Genomic DNA, 21,090 nt, shown 5'->3' with positions numbered 1-21,090 from the left:
AATCGAAAAACCACCGAAAATCCTACCAGTATTATATAGTAGATATTTATGCGCATGTATCCAGGGTTTAACCCTGCTCAAAGCGCTGTACAATCAAAATACTACGACAACATAACATTATTTAACGTGCAATCACAAACATATCAATGAATAACTCGTTGCTCTATAACACATTGCTCTATAACACATTGCTCTATAACACATTGCTCTATGAAACATTGCTCTATAAAACATCACACACATATCAATGAATAACACATTGCTCTATAACACATTGCTCTATAACACATTGCTCTATAACACATTGCTCTATAACACATTGCTCTATGAAACATTGCTCTATAAAACATCACACACATATCAATGAATAACACATTGCTCTATAACACATTGCTCTATAACACATTGCTCTATAACACATTGCTCTATAACACATTGCTCTATAACACATTGCTCTATAACACATTGCTCTATAACACATTGCTCTATGAAACATTGCTCTATAAAACATCACACACATATCAATGAATAACACATTGCTCTATAACACATTGCTCTATAACACATTGCTCTATAACACATTGCTCTATGAAACATTGCTCTATAAAACATCACACACATATCAATGAATAACACATTGCTCTATAACACATTGCTCTATAACACATTGCTCTATAACACATTGCTCTATAACACATTGCTCTATAACACATTGCTCTATAACACATTGCTCTATAACACATTGCTCTATAACACATTGCTCTATAACACATTGCTCTATAACACATTGCTCTATAACACATTGCTCTATGAAACATTGCTCTATAAAACATCACACACATATCAATGAATAACACATTGCTCTATAACACATTGCTCTATAACACATTGCTCTATAACACATTGCTCTATGAAACATTGCTCTATAAAACATCACACACATATCAATGAATAACACATTGCTCTATAACACATTGCTCTATAACACATTGCTCTATAACACATTGCTCTATAACACATTGCTCTATAACACATTGCTCTATAACACATTGCTCTATAACACATTGCTCTATGAAACATTGCTCTATAAAACATCACACACATATCAATGAATAACACATTGCTCTATAACACATTGCTCTATAACACATTGCTCTATAACACATTGCTCTATGAAACATTGCTCTATAAAACATCACACACATATCAATGAATAACACATTGCTCTATAACACATTGCTCTATAACACATTGCTCTATAACACATTGCTCTATAACACATTGCTCTATAACACATTGCTCTATAACACATTGCTCTATAACACATTGCTCTATAACACATTGCTCTATGAAACATTGCTCTATAAAACATCACACACACATATCAATGAATAACACATTGCTCTATAACACATTGCTCTATAACACATTGCTCTATAACACATTGCTCTATGAAACATTGCTCTATAAAACATCACACACATATCAATGAATAACACATTGCTCTATAACACATTGCTCTATAACACATTGCTCTATAACACATTGCTCTATAACACATTGCTCTATAACACATTGCTCTATAACACATTGCTCTATAACACATTGCTCTATAACACATTGCTCTATAACACATTGCTCTATGAAACATTGCTCTATAAAACATCACACACATATCAATGAATAACACATTGCTCTATAACACATTGCTCTATAACACATTGCTCTATAACACATTGCTCTATGAAACATTGCTCTATAAAACATCACACACATATCAATGAATAACACATTGCTCTATAACACATTGCTCTATAACACATTGCTCTATAACACATTGCTCTATAACACATTGCTCTATAACACATTGCTCTATAACACATTGCTCTATAACACATTGCTCTATGAAACATTGCTCTATAAAACATCACACACATATCAATGAATAACACATTGCTCTATAACACATTGCTCTATAACACATTGCTCTATAACACATTGCTCTATGAAACATTGCTCTATAAAACATCACACACATATCAATGAATAACACATTGCTCTATAACACATTGCTCTATAACACATTGCTCTATAACACATTGCTCTATAACACATTGCTCTATAACACATTGCTCTATAACACATTGCTCTATAACACATTGCTCTATAAAACATCACACACATATCAATGAATAACACATTGCTCTATAACACATTGCTCTATAACACATTGCTCTATAACACATTGCTCTATAACACATTGCTCTATAACACATTGCTCTATAAAACATCACACACATATCAATGAATAACACATTGCTCTGTAAAACATCACACACATATCAATGAATAACACATTGCTCTGTCACAAACACATGCACAGGGACACACATATCAATGAATAACACATTGCTCTGTCACAAACACATGCACAGGCACACACATATCAATGAATAACACATTGCTCTGTCACAAACACATGCACAGGCACACACATATCAATGAATAACACATTGCTCTGTCACAAACACATGCACAGGCACACACATATCAATGAATAACACATTGCTCTGTCACAAACACATGCACAGGCACACACACATATCAATGAATAACACATTGCTCTGTAAAACATCACACACATATCAATGAATAACACATTGCTCTGTCACAAACACAGGCGCACACACGCACTACATACAACAAATTGCACAATAATACATTATCCCAAACATACGCACTCACGCGCGCGCAAAACACATATGTGAAAAACTATGTACAGTACATAGGACAAAGGTGACCATCAAGAACGGACCAGGCTTGAAAATATAAATGTTTGCGGAAAGGTGTGTTTTTAGTTTTGATTTGAACTGAGATAGGGAAGAGCAACTGCGAAGGTCAGCGGGCAGTGAATTCCAAACAGAAGGGGCCTGATACTTAAAGGATTTCTTTCTGTACGTTTCCAGTTTAAATTTTGGTACTTTGAGGAGCTTTTCCGAGCTGGACCTGAGAGAGCAAGAGGGCTTGTAGATGCTCACACATGCACACACACACCAACACACAAAGAAGCACACATCTCTCCACACAGCCCTAAAACACATACACACACTGAGGCAAAGTTACCTGATAAATGTCCAGCAAGCCTTTGGTCACAACGCTCATGGGGAAATACTCCTTCAGTTTGTTCTGATCGATAGAGTACTCGCGCTCTTCCAGGAGCGACATATAGTAGCGCAAGTCCCACATGTTGATCTTTCCGTCGTTGGGGTAGCCATACTTCTCACTCTGAACAATAATTAGAGGCAAACATAGATAAAGTTAAAAGGAAGCGTTCTCCGAAACACACACACAAAACTGAAAAGAAACCACTAAGAAGCAAACAAAGCTAAACAAACTGTTCTGGTCAAACCTGCTTTTCACACACGTTTCAAGCACTGAAAACAGATAATTTACCTGTACCTTTTCAAGCTTGCAAACGCACATCTACGCAGGTATCTCTCCGACATAACCCCTTCATCAGTGCCAAGATCCAATTCTTATCTTATCTCACATGACGCCTAAAACAGAATCTTTCTTGATGACCTTGTGCATGAAACCTGCCATTACGTCCACAACAGTCAACATAGTGTTACCTCCTCCTTCTTGTACTTGAGGAAGAGTTTGAATTCCTCATCCCTGAGCGGCGTGAGCTTGGTGGCGAGCTCACTGAGGAACGTTGTCACAGCCTCCGCTTTCTTCGCCATTCGCATGTCCAGCACAAAGGCTGCATGAGTCGGAAAACCCAGGAGCTGTGCTTTCTGAAAACAAGAAGGGCAAAGCCCATACGACTCACATGCTTGACCTTGACCTTAACTAAACCTAGCAATGACATCATACACTAAGAACTGCTTTACACATTTTTCCTACCAAAATACATGTGACCTTGACCCAAGGTCAAGGTCATCCAAGGTCATGCAACACAAAGCTGTTAATTCAAGACATAGGAAGTACAATGGTGCTTATTGGCTCTTTCTACCATGAGATATGGTCACTTTTAGTGGTTCCCTACCTTATTTTGGTCACATTTCATAAGGGTCAAAGTGACCTTGATCATATGTGACCAAATGTGTCTCATGATGAAAGCATAACATGTGCCCCACATAATTTTAAAGTTTGAAACAGTTATCTTCCATAGTTCAGGGTCAAGGTCACTTCAAAATATGTATACAATCCAACTTTGAAGAGCTCCTGTGACCTTGACCTTGAAGCAAGGTAAACCAAACTGGTATCAAAAGATGGGGCTTACTTTGCCATATATATCATATAGAGGTGAGGTATTGAATCTCAAAAACTTCAGAGAAAATGTGAAAAATGTGAAAAATAGCTGTTTTTTAGACAACATTTATGGCCCCTGCGACCTTGACCTTGAAGCAAGGTCAAGATGCTATGTATGTTTTTTGGGGCCTTGTCATCATACACCATCTTGCCAAATTTGGTACTGATAGACTGAATAGTGTCCAAGAAATATCCAACGTTAAAGTTTTCCGGACGGACGGGGGGGACGGACGACTCGGGTGAGTACATAGACTCACTTTTGCTTCGCATGTGAGTCAAAAAGGTAAATGAATTCATGAACAAAACATAGACAAAACTTAGATATTTCTACCATCGTGTAAACAAAAAGGGGGTCCTGGTGCACGACCATCAACTTCCAGACTGTGTCGTATAAATTATGTCATCGTTCCTTAGTTTGTTTACACACATTATCCTTCAAAAAGCGGTCCATGGGAAGGTTCTGTGGTGTTTGAGGATGACAGGTAGTCTCAATTAAATACTCTGAATAGTTTCAGAAATACAAACACGTTTGTGAGGCTGTGGGTTGTCAACCACCCAGGAAACACGGTGAAGGTTAACACTTACAGCTGCATGAAAAAGCTTTTGTATCTTCAACTTCAAAAATTCTGCACTGGAGAATGTGAACATAAAAAACCAAAGCTTGAAAGTTAAAGACATTTTTTTTCAAATTACCTCATGTCGTAGTCGCACCAGCTCTTCAAGAATGGCTGAGTTCTCCTTCAGACATCGTGAGTTGAAAGCAGTCTCTAAAGCTTTGCGAGTGGCTGGGTTCCGGGCTTTTTTCATGCATGGGAAGTAGTGAGGGTACTTGAGGGTCACCTTGCATTTACCATCTGCTGTCTGGTAAAAAAAAAGAAAAAAGTGGGGTTAAATAATACATGTGTTATTAATGATGAAGAGGAAGCAGACTGGAATGAGGCAGGACAATGTGTGAGGATGGATGCCAGAAAAAGCTAACAAAACAAGAAACAGAATGTGCAGTGAGATGAAGTGAATAGGAGAGACAAGATTTGAGACAGATAGAACAAAAAACTCTCACGCCAGCATGCAAAAGCTGTAAGGAGAAAAGAGAGTAAACAAATTTAAACAAGAACAAATGAACACAAGAAGACTAAATTACCGGCACTTGACAAGAGTAAAATGAATGCTGAAACTCCCATGAAAAAGAGAAAACAGCACTGATACTCACTCTCTCCAAGCCTTTCATGAAATCCTCTGGAACACCAGCTGCAACACAATCACACAATAAGTGACATTTAGAGAAGAGTAACAACTGGGAAAAGTAATAGCAATGTTAGCTGCCTCTTTTTCTTCATGGCCGATCTTTTTTATAATTGTTTATAACCAAACTTGAACATATAACTTCTCTTTCCATACATTTGTCCAAACAAAAGGAGCAGGTAAAATTGTCCACACCATCTATAGAGGTCTGAAAGGTAACATCACGGACTAACGGGTTATTGCAGCAAAAAAGCTAGTGACTGAACTATGTAGTAAAGTTATTTACCCAGCTCTTCTTCGGTAAAGTCCAGCACTGTGTTCTCCTCGTTGAGGTTCTTGCTGTAGTCGATGGACAGGTCGCTGATGCGTTTCTTCAGCTCCTTCACCTTGGTCTGAACCTCCTTCTGCAGATGCAGACCTGAGGAAAAACATCACAGGGAAGTCGTACAGTGGAACAACTCCACAAATCTGACAAAATCACGTCTTAAAAAGGAGGGAGTCTAAAAAATGTAAGTAAATTTACAAAGGTAATAAACAGAAAATGTGAAATAGGTCTCAAAGGGGGAGGACTAATTAATTAGAATTAATTAATTAATTAATTAGGGGGAGGACTTAAAGCGGGGGTCTTAAAAGGGGGGTTCCACTGTTACACACGACCAATGATAAGTCGTATAAACATTTGCACAGGCTTGTATCAATCTGACAAACCGCCTGCTCAAAGTTCTTTTTAAAAGTAAGCCTCGGGATAATGTTTCTAATATCTTGTGCAGCTATCTCTCAGCACAGCAGATCTGTTCAAATGATTTTCATCATACAGAAGTTTAGAATATGCCATTGATGCTGGATCATCATCATCCCCTCCCTATGCCATCAAACACACACATAGACGCGTGCCCCAATAAAAAAAAAACGTTAACAGATAATGCTAGTCTACCACCAACATTACTCCTCTACAATTCCTTACACTAAACTTCATTCTCTAAAAGAATGTTATCACTGTTCTTTAATTAATCATGATGTATTTTGACACACACACGCACACACAACCTCCTATTTAAGAAGTTATCATTTTAATTTTTATACCATTTCTTTTTCCAAGCTTTGTGAGACGCTCAATGTAGCGTATAGCTTCAGGGTCCATTTTCCTGACATCCATTTTCCTTTGAACGGTCACAACTGCTTCAAAGACGTCTGTCCGCATGCTGCCAACAAAAAGGAATTAGTGAGTGTTTGTATATCAAATGTTAGAAGAGTTTTTCCCAAATATTAATTTGTCATGAAAATATACAGTTTGGTGAAAGCGTTTCCTCCGTGATTCTTTCGTCCTAAAATTGTTTGCTCCAGAACAAATGTTTCAAATATATAGATGCTAATCATTCGATGGCACTTTAAGACATTACGCATAAGTGTACACACATAATTATAAGTAAGCCACAAAGATTTGAGAAAATCTGTGATCTATTTTCTATAGACATTCAACTAAAGTTAAATTGATCAGAGCTCAGATTCATACCCAAAAGTTGACTTGCGCAGTCTTGTGGAGCTGATAACTCTTGCTATATTACTGTCTTCCACACCTCAAAAAAACATTATACAACACGAAAATAAATTTAGAAACAAGAGATGAATTTAAAAAAAAAAGTGGATTCTGACCTCATTTCAACATCAAACTCTGAAAGTTTCTTGTCTGCGTCACAGCTGGCGTCACGCAGCTCCTTGTCTGTAGAAACATGTTGCAGGAAATCAAGGTTGTTCCGCTCCACTGAATACTCACACTCAATGTCTGCCAGAGGCTGCAAACATACCACAAGTCAACATTAACACATGGAGAAAAAAAAGTTCTTCAGGAACTAATATAATTACCAATGTGTAGCCTACTTCTGACAGGAGTAATCCCAGCGAAGCTGGAGGTATCCCGTGAACGCTATACTGTAATCGATTTGAGAAATGTGCATACCGAATAATACATGATAAAGAAGGATTCTTTGTGCCCGAAAATGGGCCACAGTTGGAGATGGAAGTTCACCAAAAATTGGGACCATACTAACAAAAATACGGTGGGTAAAATTGGCGCCCCCATTTTTTGAGCAAACGCCACCCAAGGCCGCTTTGGACGGGTAGAAATTCCGTAGTTTCCAAGTCTATGGATAAAGCTCGCGTAAGAAGAATACGTCACGGTCGAAAGTCTTTGACGTCAATTAATGCATAATGACGTCATGCCTCCCTGTTGTCTTTCTCTCTCGCGCGGTGTGTGTGTTTGTGTTCATTTTGTGCACATGTGTTAGTGTTACTGTTTGTGTGTGTGTGTGTGTGTGTGTGTGTGTGTGTGTGTGTGTGTGTGTGTGTATTTGTGTGTGTGTGCGCACGCGTGCACGAGTCTGTACTCGTGTATGTGTGAGTGTGTGTGTGGTGTGTGTGTGTGTGTGTGTGTGTGTGTGTGTATTTGTGTGTGCGCACGCGTGCATGAGTCTGTACTCGTGTGTGTGTGAGTGTGTGTGTGGTGTGTGTGTGTGTGTGTGTATTTGTGTGTGTGTGTGTGTGTGTGTGTGTGAGTGTGTGTGTGGTGTGTGTGTGTGTGTGTGTATTTGTGTGTGCGCACGCGTGCATGAGTCTGTACTCGTGTGAGTGTGTGTGTGGTGTGTGTGTGTGTGTGTGTGTATTTGTGTGTGTGTGTGTGTGTGCGCACGCGTGCATGAGTCTGTACTCGTGTGTGTGTGTGAGTGTGTGTGTGTGTGTGTGGGTGTTTGTTTGTTTGTTTGCTTAACGCCCAGCCGACCACGAAGGGCCATATCAGGGCGGTGCTGCTTTGACATATAACGTGCGCCACACACAAGACAGAAGTCGCAGCACAGGCTTCATGTCTCACCCAGTCACATTATTCTGACACCGGACCAACCGGAGTGTGTGTGTGTGAATGTGTGTGTGCATGAGTTTGTGTGTATGTTTGTGTGTGTATGAGTGTGTATATGTGTTTGTTTGTAAAGGTGTGTGTGTCCGTCTGTCTATGTGCGTATTTGTTTGTTTGTTTCCATAATTATCAGGGCGGTGCTGCTTTGAGATATAACGTGCGCCACACAAAAGGCAGAAGTCGCAGCACAGGCTTCATGTCTCACCCAGTCACATTATTCTGACACCGGACCAACCAGTCCTAGCATGCACTAACCCCATAATGCCAGCCGCCAGGCGGAGCACCCACTAGATTGCCAATTTTAAAGTCTTAGGTATGACCCGGCCTGGGTTCTAACCCACGACCTCCCGATCACAGGGCGGACGCCTTACCACTAGGCCAACCGTGTATGTGCGTATGAGTGTGTGTATTGTGTGTATGAGATTTGTGTGAGTCAATGTGTGTGTGTGTGTGTGTGTGTGTCTGTGTGTCTGTGGGTGTGTGCGTGCGTACATGCGTGCGTATGTACATGTGTGTGTGTGTGTGTGTGTGTGTGTGTGTGTGTGTGTCTGTTTGTATAAGAGATAAAGAGAGAGAGAAAGAGAGAGAGAGAGAGAGAGAGAGAGAGTGGGTGGGTTGGTTTGTGTTTGTGCGTGTGCGTAAGTGTATGTGTGTGTGTGTATGTGTGTTTGTTTGTAAAGGTGTGTATGTCCGTCTGTCTATATGTGCGTATGGCGGTGTGTTTTGTGTGTACAGTGAAGTGTGTGTGAGAACTCAGAACTCAGAACTCAGAACTTTATTACATAAGGATAAAGGTTTTAGGCTTAGCCTAATCTTCCAACCTGTCCTTGGAACATATACAGAGAATAATTGTAAACGAAAGCAAAGACTGCGCACATACACACACACACATCCACACCCACGTATACACACACACATGCACACATAAACACACACACACACACACACATGCACACACACATGCACACACACACACATGCACACACACATGCACACACACACACATATACACACACACATGCTCGCGCGCGCGAGCGTGCGCTCGCATATCTACACACAAGCACATGCTATCATTTCATACCTAAAAGGAACAGTATCTAATCAAAGTATTAAACTAGTAAAACATCAAAATAATGGTCGAGTATAAACATAAAAAACAAAACACTTAAGAGCATTGCATACATTATCCGAGTACACAATGGAAACTAGACAGCAGGGGCAGTTTATAGTGTGCTCAAATGTGTGTGCAACTGAGAGAGTGAGTGAGTGCGTGTGAGTGAGTGTGTACGTGTGTAACTTGGGTGTGTGTGTGTGTGTGTGTTCGTGTGTGTGTGTGTTTGACAGAGAGAGAGAGAGAGAGAGAGAGAGAGAGAGAGAGAGAGAGAGAGAGAGAGAGAGAGAGAGAGAGAGAGAGAGAGAGAGAGAGAGAGAGAGAGAGGGAGAGAGAGAGAGAGAGGTTTGTCTTTCGCTGGGGTATGCAGTGCCTTGGCGTTGCACATCTACTTAATTGTTTGGTTTATTCCCTGAGTGACATCACCTTAACTTGAAGTTACTTTGTACAGTACGTGTTACCTGTGATGAGAGGACACCTCCCATAAAAGGACACCTTTCGTCTTCCCTTTGCCCATTAGTATTACTTGGCCATTATGTACCTGACATGACATGCCATATGTACCTGACATGACTTGCCATATGTACCTGACATGACATGCCATATGTACCTGACATGACATGCCATATGTACCTGACATGACATGCCATATGTACCTGACATGACATGCCATATGTACCTGACATGACTTGCCATATGTACCTGACATGACATGCCACCTGCAATCTAGGGTGACTTTTTGCTGGCCCCCAAGTCAGGGCTTAATTCTTTCATCACGGGTACCACTGTAGCTCTTTCAGCACCAAAAAGAACCGCTGAGGAGTACAGTGTTTCTTTCTCAACTGTCCCCCTCCATTCCATGTGTCGTTTTCTTAATTATAAAAATCAATTTAGGCAGCCTACATGTTATGAGATATAGCCCTTTGAAAGCGGTCTGACTAAATACCGCCCGACCTCAAACCAAAGCATATACACGATATATTTTTGACTTTATAGTAATTGTATGGTATTTTATTGCAAAGTACAAAAGTTTAAGTCATAGAAAGAAAAAAAAAAGGGAGTTGTGGTGCATTTTCCAAGAGGTAGAGAGCGAGAGTGAAAGCATGTGGACTTGTTTTTAGATCCCACCGCCCGATATCAAACTAAAGCATGTACATGTCATATTTTTACAGTGAAGTCCGGATGCAGTGATAGCCCTCGGGACCAAATTTTTGTATCACTACATCCGGACTATCATTACACCAGGACGTCCGGTTATAGTGATATTTTTGTAGGTTTTATCACTACATCCGGACGTCCGGTCATAGTGATATTTTTGTAGGTTTTATCACTACATCCGGACGTCCGGTTATAGTTCTATTTTTGTAGGTTTTATTACTACATCCGGCCAATCGCTTGTAGTTGTAGTGATATCTTCAAAGCTTTTATTGCTACATGCGGCGGCACATTTGGTAAACTAGCCTCAAGGCAGTAACAAGGTGATTTTGGAACCACTATTGATTTCGTTTTGTGACGTTTCTTCTGTCGTCTTTGTCAGGCTTGCAAATGTCCTGTGTTAACCTACCCCCGTCCTGGCAGTTCAACAGCCGGTGTATGTGTGTGTGTGTGTGTGTGTGTGTGTGTGTGTGTGTGCGCGTGTGTTTTAGAGAGAGAGAGAGAGAGAGAGAGAGAGAGAGAGAGAGAGAGAGAGAGAGAGAGAGAGAGAGAGAGAGAGAGAGAAGGGCCACTTAGAAATAAGGGTTAAATGAAAAATTGTCCGATCAATTTTCCGCTTCAGGGTAAGCACAGTGCGTGGCTGGCTTTTGCTTTGCTCGCCATTTTGGTAAAGGGAGATTACTCTCGAACATTATCACTACAGCCAGACTTTAGCTTCCCCGGGACTTGAAAATAATATCACTACAAGCGGACTATCACTATATCCGGACTGAAAAATATCACTACAACCGGACTAGTTAACAAAGAACATGAACAACTGGGACCGGGACCCACAAATTCTATTACTACAGCCGGACTATTACTATATGGGTCTATCACTACAGCCGGACTTCACTGTATATATCTACTATCTTCATAACATTGGCTCACTGTTTACTAACTTTAAAGTAATAAAAATTAAAAATAAGGGAGTTATGATGCATTATTAAAGAGCTATACAGCAAAAGTGAAAACTACCGCCCGACAACCCCTCGACGTCAAACCAAAGCATATATAAACGTTATATTTTTGACTTTATAGTAGTTGCATGGTATTTTTTTGCGGTGTACCAAATTTTAAGTCATAGAAATGAAACATAAGGGAGCTAGAGCACAGAAGGAGGACAGTGATTCAGAAAGTACACACAGACACATGCACACAGACATACAGACATACACAGACACAAACACACACATTCACATGCTATAGTTTGAGGTCTGGCGGTTGGGTCTAAAATCAAGTCAGACATGCTACCACTTTTTCTCTCTAGCTCTTTGAAAATGCATCCTAACTATCTTATTCTTGATTTCTCTGACTTAACACTTGGCAAACAGTAAGACAATGTTGTGAAAATAGTAGATATATCAAAAATAAGTTTGATGTCAGGTGGTGGGGTCTAAAAACAAGTCGACAGGATTTCACTTTCGCTCTCTAGCTCTTGAAAAATGCACAATAACTCCTTTACATTTGATTCTAAGACAAACTTTTGTACACCGCAATAAAATACCATAGAGTTACCAGGGATGTCGTTAGGCGTCGGACATTGGACATAGACCGATTAAAAGGCCCAAATGTCCGATTCACACAGCCGCATGGCGGTCAGATGTCCTATCGTTTTCAAATGAGCGCGGTCATTGTCCGATAAGAACTCCATTCCTTTGAACAGCGCGTTATTTGATAATTTTCCTTTCATGATAGAAATTTTCAAAAAGCGACCGAGCGCTCTCGCATACAGGTGCACTGAAGTTGTGCAGTGCAGATCTTGCGTTTTCCAAACCGTTTTCGGAATGAGCCGTTTGCGTACACCCGTCTACAGCACACTGAAGTTAGGAGTACGGAAGACAACTCCAACTGACCAAGGCTCGCGTCTGCTTTAATTGCTTTTGGTGCTCCCATGGGGTCGCCTTCACGCGGCAGGAGTGTTTCCACAGAGCTACCCCACCCCTTTACTTCTCTTCTTTTGTCTTATTTCTGCCTTACCAGTCCTTTCACCTATATTTCCTTCCAAGAAAACTCTCCCTACTATTCCCTGCAGATTTCCAATTCTTTTCTTGTTGTCTTATTTCTATCTGACTGGATCCATCACCTTTATGTCACTTACCAAAAGTCTTTTTTTCCACATCCTTATTTCTCTGCACCCCGCATGTCGTAAGAGGCGACTAACGGATTATGTTTCTCCTTTTACCCTTGTTTAGTGGTTCTTGTATAGAATATAGTCAATGTTTGTAAAGATTTTAGTCAAGCAGTATGTAAGAAATGTTTAGTCCTTTGTACTGGAAACTTGCATTCTTCCAGTAAGGTCATGTATTGTGCTGCGTTGCGGGCCCCTGGAGCAATTTTTTGATTAGTGCTTTTGTGAACAAGAAACACTTAACAAGTGGCTCTATCCCATCTCCCCCCTTTCCCCTATCCCATCTCCCCCCTTTCCCTCGTCGCGATATACCCTTCGTGGTTGAAAACGACGTTAAACACCAAATAAAGAAAGAAAGAAAGAATTGCTTTTGGTTAGAGATGAAGCGCACGGCACTGAATTATGCAACCAACAAAAAACAGCAAAAGCTGAACACGTTTGGTGTTTCAACGGCGTTGTGTGCTACATTAGGGCCAAGGACATGGGAAAACACCGCTGGAAAATGACAGTGCCAATGACAGTGTCGCCGCTGAAACCAATCACGGACAGTAAAGTTTCGTCACTTGTAGATGGTGTCGGCACAGCAGGAAATTCACACAAATGGTCTTTTAATAAGGTTAACTATTCATGGCTGACCCTGTTCAGTACTAGTGGGTTAGAATTTGACAGCAAAGAGACCATCTATATTGGCAAACTGTTTTGTTTAATCTCTCAAGAAAAAGCTCTGTCAGGAAATCATGCAGTTTGTGTGCCAATCAAAGTAAGAGTGCTGAAGTTTTGGGTTGCTTTTTAGTTTGTTACATTTAGTCAAGTTTTGACTAAATGTTTTAACATCGAGGGGGAATCAAAACGAGGGTCGTGGTGTATGTGTGTGCGTGCGTGTGTGCGTGCGTGCGTGTAGAGCGATTCAGACCAAACTACTGGACCGATCTTTATGAAATTTGACATGAGAGTTCCTGGGTATGATATCCCCGAAAGTTTTTTTCCTTTTTTTGATAAATGTCTTTGATGACGTCATATCCGGCTTTTCGTGAAAGTTGAGGCGGCACTGTCACGCTCTAATTTTTCAACCAAATTGGTTGAAATTTTGGTCAAGTAGTCTTCGACGAAGCCCGGACTTCGGTATTGCATTTCAGCTTGGTGGCTTAAAAATTAATTAATGACTTTGGTCATTAAAAATCTGAAAATTGTAAAAAAAAATATTTTTTTCTAAAACGATCCAAATTTACGTTCATCTTATTCTCAATCATTTGCTGATTCCAAAAACATATAAATATGTTATATTCGGATTAAAAACAAGCTCTGAAAATTAAATATATAAAAATAATTATCAAAATTAAATTGTTGAAATCAATTTAAAAACACTTTCATCTTATTCCTTGTCGGTTCCTGATTCCAAAAACATATAGATATGATATGTTTGGATTAAAAACACGCTCAGAAAGTTAACACAAAGAGAGGTACAGAAAAGCGTGCTATCCTTCTCAGCGCAAGTACTACCCCGCTCTTCTCGTCAATTTCACTGCCTTTGCCGTGCGCGGTGGATTGACGATGCTACGAGTATACGGTCTTGCTGCGTTGCATTGCGTTCAGTTTCATTCTGTGAGTTCGACAGCTACTTGACTAAATGTTGTATTTTCGCCTTACGCGACTTGTTTCTTTTTGTGTGTGTGTCCTGTTTGAAACAAAAGTAATAAAACAATATATACGCACACAATGTTGGTACATAATTATACTGATATGTGTGTGTAAGCACATGATTTTGTGTTTTGCACAAAATTATAATGTCCTATTGGTGCCGAAGAGCTCAGGACATTTGTCCTATAGACCTGTATGAATTTGTGGCAACATCCCTGAGTTACTATAAAGTCAAAAATATAACGTGTATCTGCTTTGGTTTGACGTCGGGCGGTATCTGTTTTTACTTTTGTAGTTTAGCTATTTGAAAATGCATCATAACTCCTTTATTTTTATGACTTAAACTCTTGTACTTCGCAACAAATACCATACAATTACTATAAAGTCAAACATATAACGTGTATATGGTTTGGTTTGACGTCGGGCAGTGTCAGGCGGTATTTAGTCAGACCCTTTTAAAGTGACTTCACATACTGAAAAATGGGTACATTATTTTAGATTCATTCGATTTGGCGACAAAACTCACAAGAGGCTAAATCTGGACAATGCCGCAATTTATTGCACTCATACGATTGCAGTGTGCTTAAAATGTCACTATTATCTGTCATACGTTTACGTGAACAAAGTTGAAGTGGCTTTGTATACAGTTGTTGCCATGTCATGTTCGGACTTTGGTAACACTAACAGGAACTGCACTGATACTGTGATAGAAAACCCTGCGTTCATTTGACACAGTGACATGCATGTTGACACGCCTCTCAACTTTATTTAAAATCAATATTAAACGTCCTACGGTTTTGAACCATTAAGGACTTGAGTGTTTGTCCGTACGCCTCGCCACTTACCTTAATAACACTGTTATAGTTAGCTTTTTCAGGCGCGAGGGCCCCGACAGCATCGTACACGGACCTGGTTTTGGAGATCAACGCTTCGACTTGCTCTGGAATATCAGACACTTCGATCTGCCACAACAGTCTCACTCCGCTCAACATCATGCTGCGATTAACTAGTAAATGCGCACGAGAAAAAGATACCAGACCGGATGACGAACGATGAAGTAGGGAGCACGAGAGGGAAGAAGTACGGACAAGGAGGCTACAGATGGTTTTGTAACTAGAAACACGGCAACTCATGGAGTCGCCGGCGTTTAGAACATGCGGGGACAAATGGCAGACGATATGTTCCGGTCGGGAGAGTCGCGTCCCTTGAATTTGTTGCCGCGATAGCTCAGTGTCCGTAAAGTGACACCGTGCATACATGTGTTGCGATTGCGTGTGTGTCGGGGGGGGGGGGGGGGGGGGGGGGGGGGAGGGATGGGGGTGCTCATGAAGGAAGACAACCGACTTTTTGTCAAAATAACGTATGATAAATTCTTGAGAGTTGAATATGAAATTTATGTTTCAGTTTGCCAACCAAAACTGGTCACTCTCACACATGATTTTTTTCTTTATTTATAAATTGTAAATATTGAACAAAAGAAAGGGGAAATTTCTAAGCTGTGTACTAGTGTGTGTGGGAATTGTAAACACATCTGGCAAACACATTGGAATGTAATACTTATCCCTCACAGTGCACTGGTTTCAGGGAACAAGCTTGATATCTGTTTTCTTTCTTATTCATTTGCTCATTTACATTTTGTTGATTTCATTGTGCTGTTATGATTAAGGAACCCACACACTCTTCACTTCCCAGAAAGCATGCTCATCCAGCAGAGCCATTGCAGAATCTTTCTTGTTCATAGAATACACACAAGAAGAACAAATGACTAGAATACCATCAACAACGTTGAAAGCTTTATTACATGAGAGTGGACTAGAACTTACACAGTTCACAAAGCTACACCAATGACCATCATGACAGAAATTCAAACACTTTCAAGTGTTCATGGCCATAAAGAGCACACACAAACAGAGAAAGAGGCATGGACATGGAGTGTAGAATTAGAAATGAAAGTACATTGTATGAGAAAAAAGAACATATGAGCTAAGAAAGAGAAACACAATTCAAACGAGAGGTATGTGACCTGAGAAACAACGGAACATAAGCGCTCGAGAAGTATGTGACATGAGAAACAACGGGACGTAAGCGCTCGAGAGGTATGTGACCTGAGAAACAACGGAACATAAGCGCTCGAGAAGTATGTGACATGAGAAACAACGGGACGTAAGCGCTCTAAATTTATACAACATATCCAACAACGAGTAAGTGAGAGTTTTTAAGTGAGTTATTTTTCAGGTCTTATAATTAACAGAGTTATATAGGTTCTTTCAGATCTTTAAAACACTCGGCCTCATTGAATTATGATTTTCACATATATATACTATTGGGGCAACCCTGTAACCATGCTTTTGTGTGTTCATTCACACAAAAACCCTGGTCTTGATCAAACTCAAAGGACTATGTCTGGTCAGAAATAAAAGCTGGTTTGTAAGAGTTAGCTAGAGTGCCTTTGAGAATAAGGAACATTATGAGCTTGGGCCAATCATGGTTTTTTTAAGGTCACTTGTTCATTTCATTGTGCTGGCTATTGTCTAAGGTGCCAGAAAATTGGTTCCACATAAATCTCACTTAGTCTTGTCGCACCTGTCGTATACAGGTAGAACGCTTTCGTCCTTTTGGTTCTCAGGTCAACAGACTGTGAAACAATAGAGAAACAAGAAAGGCATACTCATGCGACTCGTCATGTGCTATACTGTATACATGAAAACAAGTCATCTGGTACTCTAGCTCTATGAATAGTCAAGAAAAAGATAATTTCGTTCTTACCGACCTAAACTCGACCCCACTGTGACCTTGTTATTGGACCAGGATCAACTGGGATCGACACAGTGCCATATCAAGCAGTTATCAAGTGTGTGACGTTAAAAAGATGTTATTTCAAAAATGATTAACTTTTTTTTTTAACCAGAACTCAACCCCTCAGTGGCCTTGAAATTTTATGAGGGTTGAGTTACACTGCTCATTACTAGGGCAGGGATGTAGCTCAGTCGGTAGCGCGCTGGATTTGTATCCAGTTGGCCGCTGTCAGCGTGAGTTCGTCCCCACGTTCGGCGAGAGATTTATTTCTCAGTCAACTTTGTGTGCAGACTCTCCTCGGTGTCCGAACACCCCCGTGTGTACACGCAAGCACAAGACCAAGTGCGCACGAAAAAGATCCTGTAATCCATGTCAGAGTTCGGTGGGTTATAGAAACACGGAAATACCCAGCATGCTTCCTCCGAAAGCAGCGTATGGCTGCCTAAATGGCGGGGTAAAAACGGTCATACACGTAAAAGCCGTGGGAGTTTCAGCCCATGAACGAACAAATAAACTGCTCATTACTAACTCTTCTGTTTACTCAAGTGAGTCAAAAAGTAAAGGGAGAAAAAAAACAAGTCGCGTAAGGCGAAAATACAATATTTAGTCAAGTAGCTGTCGAACTCACAGAATGAAACTGAACGCAATGCCATTTTACTCGTAGCATCGTCAGGCCACCGCTCATGGCAAAGGCAGTGAAATTGACAAGAAAAGCGGGGTAGTAGTTGCGCTAAGAAGGATAGCACGCTTTTCTGTACCTCTCTTTGTTTTAACTTTCTGAGCGTGTTTTTAATCCAAACATATCATATCTATATGTTTTTGGAATCAGGAACCGACAAGGAATAAGATGAAAGTGTTTTTAAATTGATTTGGACAATTTAATTTTGATAATAATTTTTATATATTTAATTTTCAGAGCTTGTTTTTAATCCGAATATAACATATTTATATGTTTTTGGAATCAGCAAATGATGGAGAATAAGATAAACGTAAATTTTGATCGTTTTATAAATTTTTATTTTTTTTTACAATTTTCCGATTTTTAATGACCAAAGTCATTAATTAATTTTTAAGCCACCAAGCTGAAATGCAATACCGAACCCCGGGCTTCGTCGAAGATTACTTGACCAAAATTTGAACCAATTTGGTTGAAAAATAAGGGCGTGACAGTGCCGCCTCAACTTTCACGAAAAGCCGGATATGACGTCATCAAAGACATTTATCAAAAAAATGAAAAAAACGTTCGGGGATTTCATACCCAGGAACTTTCATGTCAAATTTCATAAAGATCGGTCCAGTAGTTTAGTCTGAATCGCTCTACACACACACACACACACACACACACACACACACACACACACACACGCACGCACGCACGCACGCACATACACCACGACCCTCGTTTCGATTCCCCCTCGATGTTAAAATATTTAGTCAAAACTTGACTAAATATAAAAACAATCAAAGAGATGGCGAGAAGGGGAAAGAAAAGACTCAGAACCAAGGCATGTAGAAAACTTGAAATTACAATATGTGACCCTCCACCACGAAATGAGTCGCATGTCACCTTTGCATGATTTTCATATTTTTACATTTTCCTAAAGATTTTTTTATGTTCTATCCAGTGGTGAAAACCGTTTTAGAAAAGAGCGAAAACTGTTTGAGTTATAAGCCTGTGACGAAGGTGACCCTCACACTGTTACCAGACACTCCCCGGACTTATATCAAGCCAAGCGCAGAACCGCGCAAGGTGACATGCGACTCATTTCGTGGTGGAGGGTCACATATGACAAACAAATATTGGAGATGACTGAGAATCATCAAGTTGATTCTGCAGCATATACTTAGAGATTATAAATGTTCACAGATACTGGACAAATTACATTGAAACTAGGAACACTGAACAAATAAGATAACAGTTGTAATATACTGTAAACAGCTTCCAAAAACAAGATACACTGTAAATGAACACAATGGAAAACCTGGAATGTTGAGAATATTCAACGAACAATTGACCTTTAAGAAAAAAAAGCATGTTCTTCAATAATTGAAAATCATATAACTACCTGAATAATACTGGGTTTGAAGTTAAATACTGTCAAAATAAATGCCATATCCAAAGTAAATTCAATGCTAACCCTGTGTGTGTGTATAATTGAAAATCATATAACTACCTGAATAATACTGGGTTTGAAGTTAAATACTGTCAAAATAAATGCCATATCCAAAGTAAATTCAATGCTAACCCTGTGTGTGTGTGTGTGTGTGGGGGGGGGGGGGGGTGTATGTGCAAGGGGGGGGGGGGGGTGTGGGTTTGTGTGTGAGTGTGATGGCTTTCAGTTTCAGGTACAGATTAGTAATACTCAACATGTATGTTACCAAAAAAATCACAAACATATCTTGCTAGATTGCCAGTGAAAGGACTCAATACATACTAAGGTTTAAAAATAAAAAAATAAAAAAATTCTGGTGCAAAGCTTTGCACATTTTGCATATAAATACCTGACCAATCACACATGACAAAAACAAAATGAATCAGATTACGAAATATTGAGAATCTTGGAACTTCTGATTGACACCAGCAAAAACATAAAAGAGCCTGAGTAGGGTTTTCGTGACCCTTCAACCTATTCCGCGATTCTGGACCAGAGTTCTGAGCAGACTGAAACCTGACATGTTGACTCACTAAAGTGCAAAACTTCAAACAACACATGACAAAGAAAGCTTAGATGAATTCGTGTAACAAAATTTTCACCCAGTGAAAAACCAACAGACAAAAGCACAGCAATGGCACAAATTGACACAACGCCAGACCACACCATTAAACATGTCGTCAAAGTACAACATGGAATCAGTTCACCACAAATTGACACAACGCCAGACCACACCATTAAACATGTCGTCAAAGTACAACATGGAATCAGTTCACCACAAAAATGCTGCCAAGCAAATACTTTCACCAAAAAAAGCCAAAGGCGCTCCAATAGAGGAGGAGAGAGACATGCTTGTTATAAAAATACTGCAGTTTCAAAATGCTGCTCTTGATGATGGACCAAACACCTGTGGGTCACAACACCTGTGGGTCACAAGAAAGTGTGCAAAAGGCATTTGGTGAAAACAAAGCACCATCAATTCAAAACGTGGCAGTAAGTGCACTGTGTATAGCTAACGTTTTTAAGACATTTTCAGACGTGACATTTTCAAAAGTTTCATACAGTATGCGTGAGATCTTGTTGCAACACAAACACAATCACAAAGAATATGACAGATAATAACCATGTGTGCGGACAGGGGTTACAAGTGCATGCATTTCAACAAAGCTTTGTAGTAAGTAGGAGCAGGACATGAAAATGAATGGCATACTCCCGATTGAACCCAGTAAAAGTGATGTCACATACCGACTGAACACAACCCAAAAGTGATGTCACATACCGACTGAACACAACCCAAAAGTGATGTCACATACCGACTGAACACAACCCAAAAGCATATCTTTCTGTGTGTGGCATGACTTCCACAGATCTTCATCAGAAGTATGCATCATTTACAAGCATCTTCATACACCGAACACATATGGCATGGCAAGTCACCAATGACTGAACACTTTCGGCTTAATACCAATACGTTTTTAAGCTACCCAACACCAAAGACATTCCAATAAGCATCAGAATAAGCTATGTTTACGCTGTTGATTCACATAAATTGCAGTGACGTTAAAGTTACCCAACACCAAAGACATTCCAATAAGCATCAGAA

At 40.0% G+C, this 21,090-nt stretch overlaps 1 protein-coding gene and 1 long non-coding RNA gene across 2 annotated transcripts in view; both read right to left on the bottom strand.

The window, feature by feature from the left end:
• The window catches only part of LOC138966031 (thimet oligopeptidase-like), a 40,190-nt gene extending 24,490 nt beyond the window's left edge, over window positions 1–15,700 (bottom strand). The window contains exons 1-8 of the mRNA XM_070338121.1: window positions 15,384–15,700; window positions 7,210–7,349; window positions 6,640–6,758; window positions 5,843–5,974; window positions 5,525–5,562; window positions 5,008–5,175; window positions 3,633–3,797; window positions 3,124–3,285 (exon numbers count right to left, since the gene is read on the bottom strand). Of these exons, the coding sequence (XP_070194222.1) occupies window positions 3,124–3,285; window positions 3,633–3,797; window positions 5,008–5,175; window positions 5,525–5,562; window positions 5,843–5,974; window positions 6,640–6,758; window positions 7,210–7,349; window positions 15,384–15,671 (1,212 nt within the window). The 5' untranslated portion in view covers window positions 15,672–15,700. The remainder of the gene's footprint in view (window positions 1–3,123; window positions 3,286–3,632; window positions 3,798–5,007; window positions 5,176–5,524; window positions 5,563–5,842; window positions 5,975–6,639; window positions 6,759–7,209; window positions 7,350–15,383) is intronic.
• Window positions 15,701–16,319: 619 nt separating this feature from the next.
• LOC138966032 (uncharacterized) lies at window positions 16,320–18,795 on the bottom strand. Its single transcript, XR_011455577.1, has 2 exons — window positions 16,644–18,795; window positions 16,320–16,561 (listed from the first exon to the last, which is right to left on the bottom strand). It is a non-coding gene; the product is annotated as an uncharacterized lncRNA (long non-coding RNA).
• Window positions 18,796–21,090: the final 2,295 nt, after the last annotated feature.

This window comes from Littorina saxatilis, linkage group LG5 (assembly GCF_037325665.1).
Source record: "Littorina saxatilis isolate snail1 linkage group LG5, US_GU_Lsax_2.0, whole genome shotgun sequence".
Lineage (NCBI taxonomy): Eukaryota > Metazoa > Mollusca > Gastropoda > Littorinimorpha > Littorinidae > Littorina > Littorina saxatilis.
This window is presented reverse-complemented; position numbering and strand designations above follow the sequence as displayed.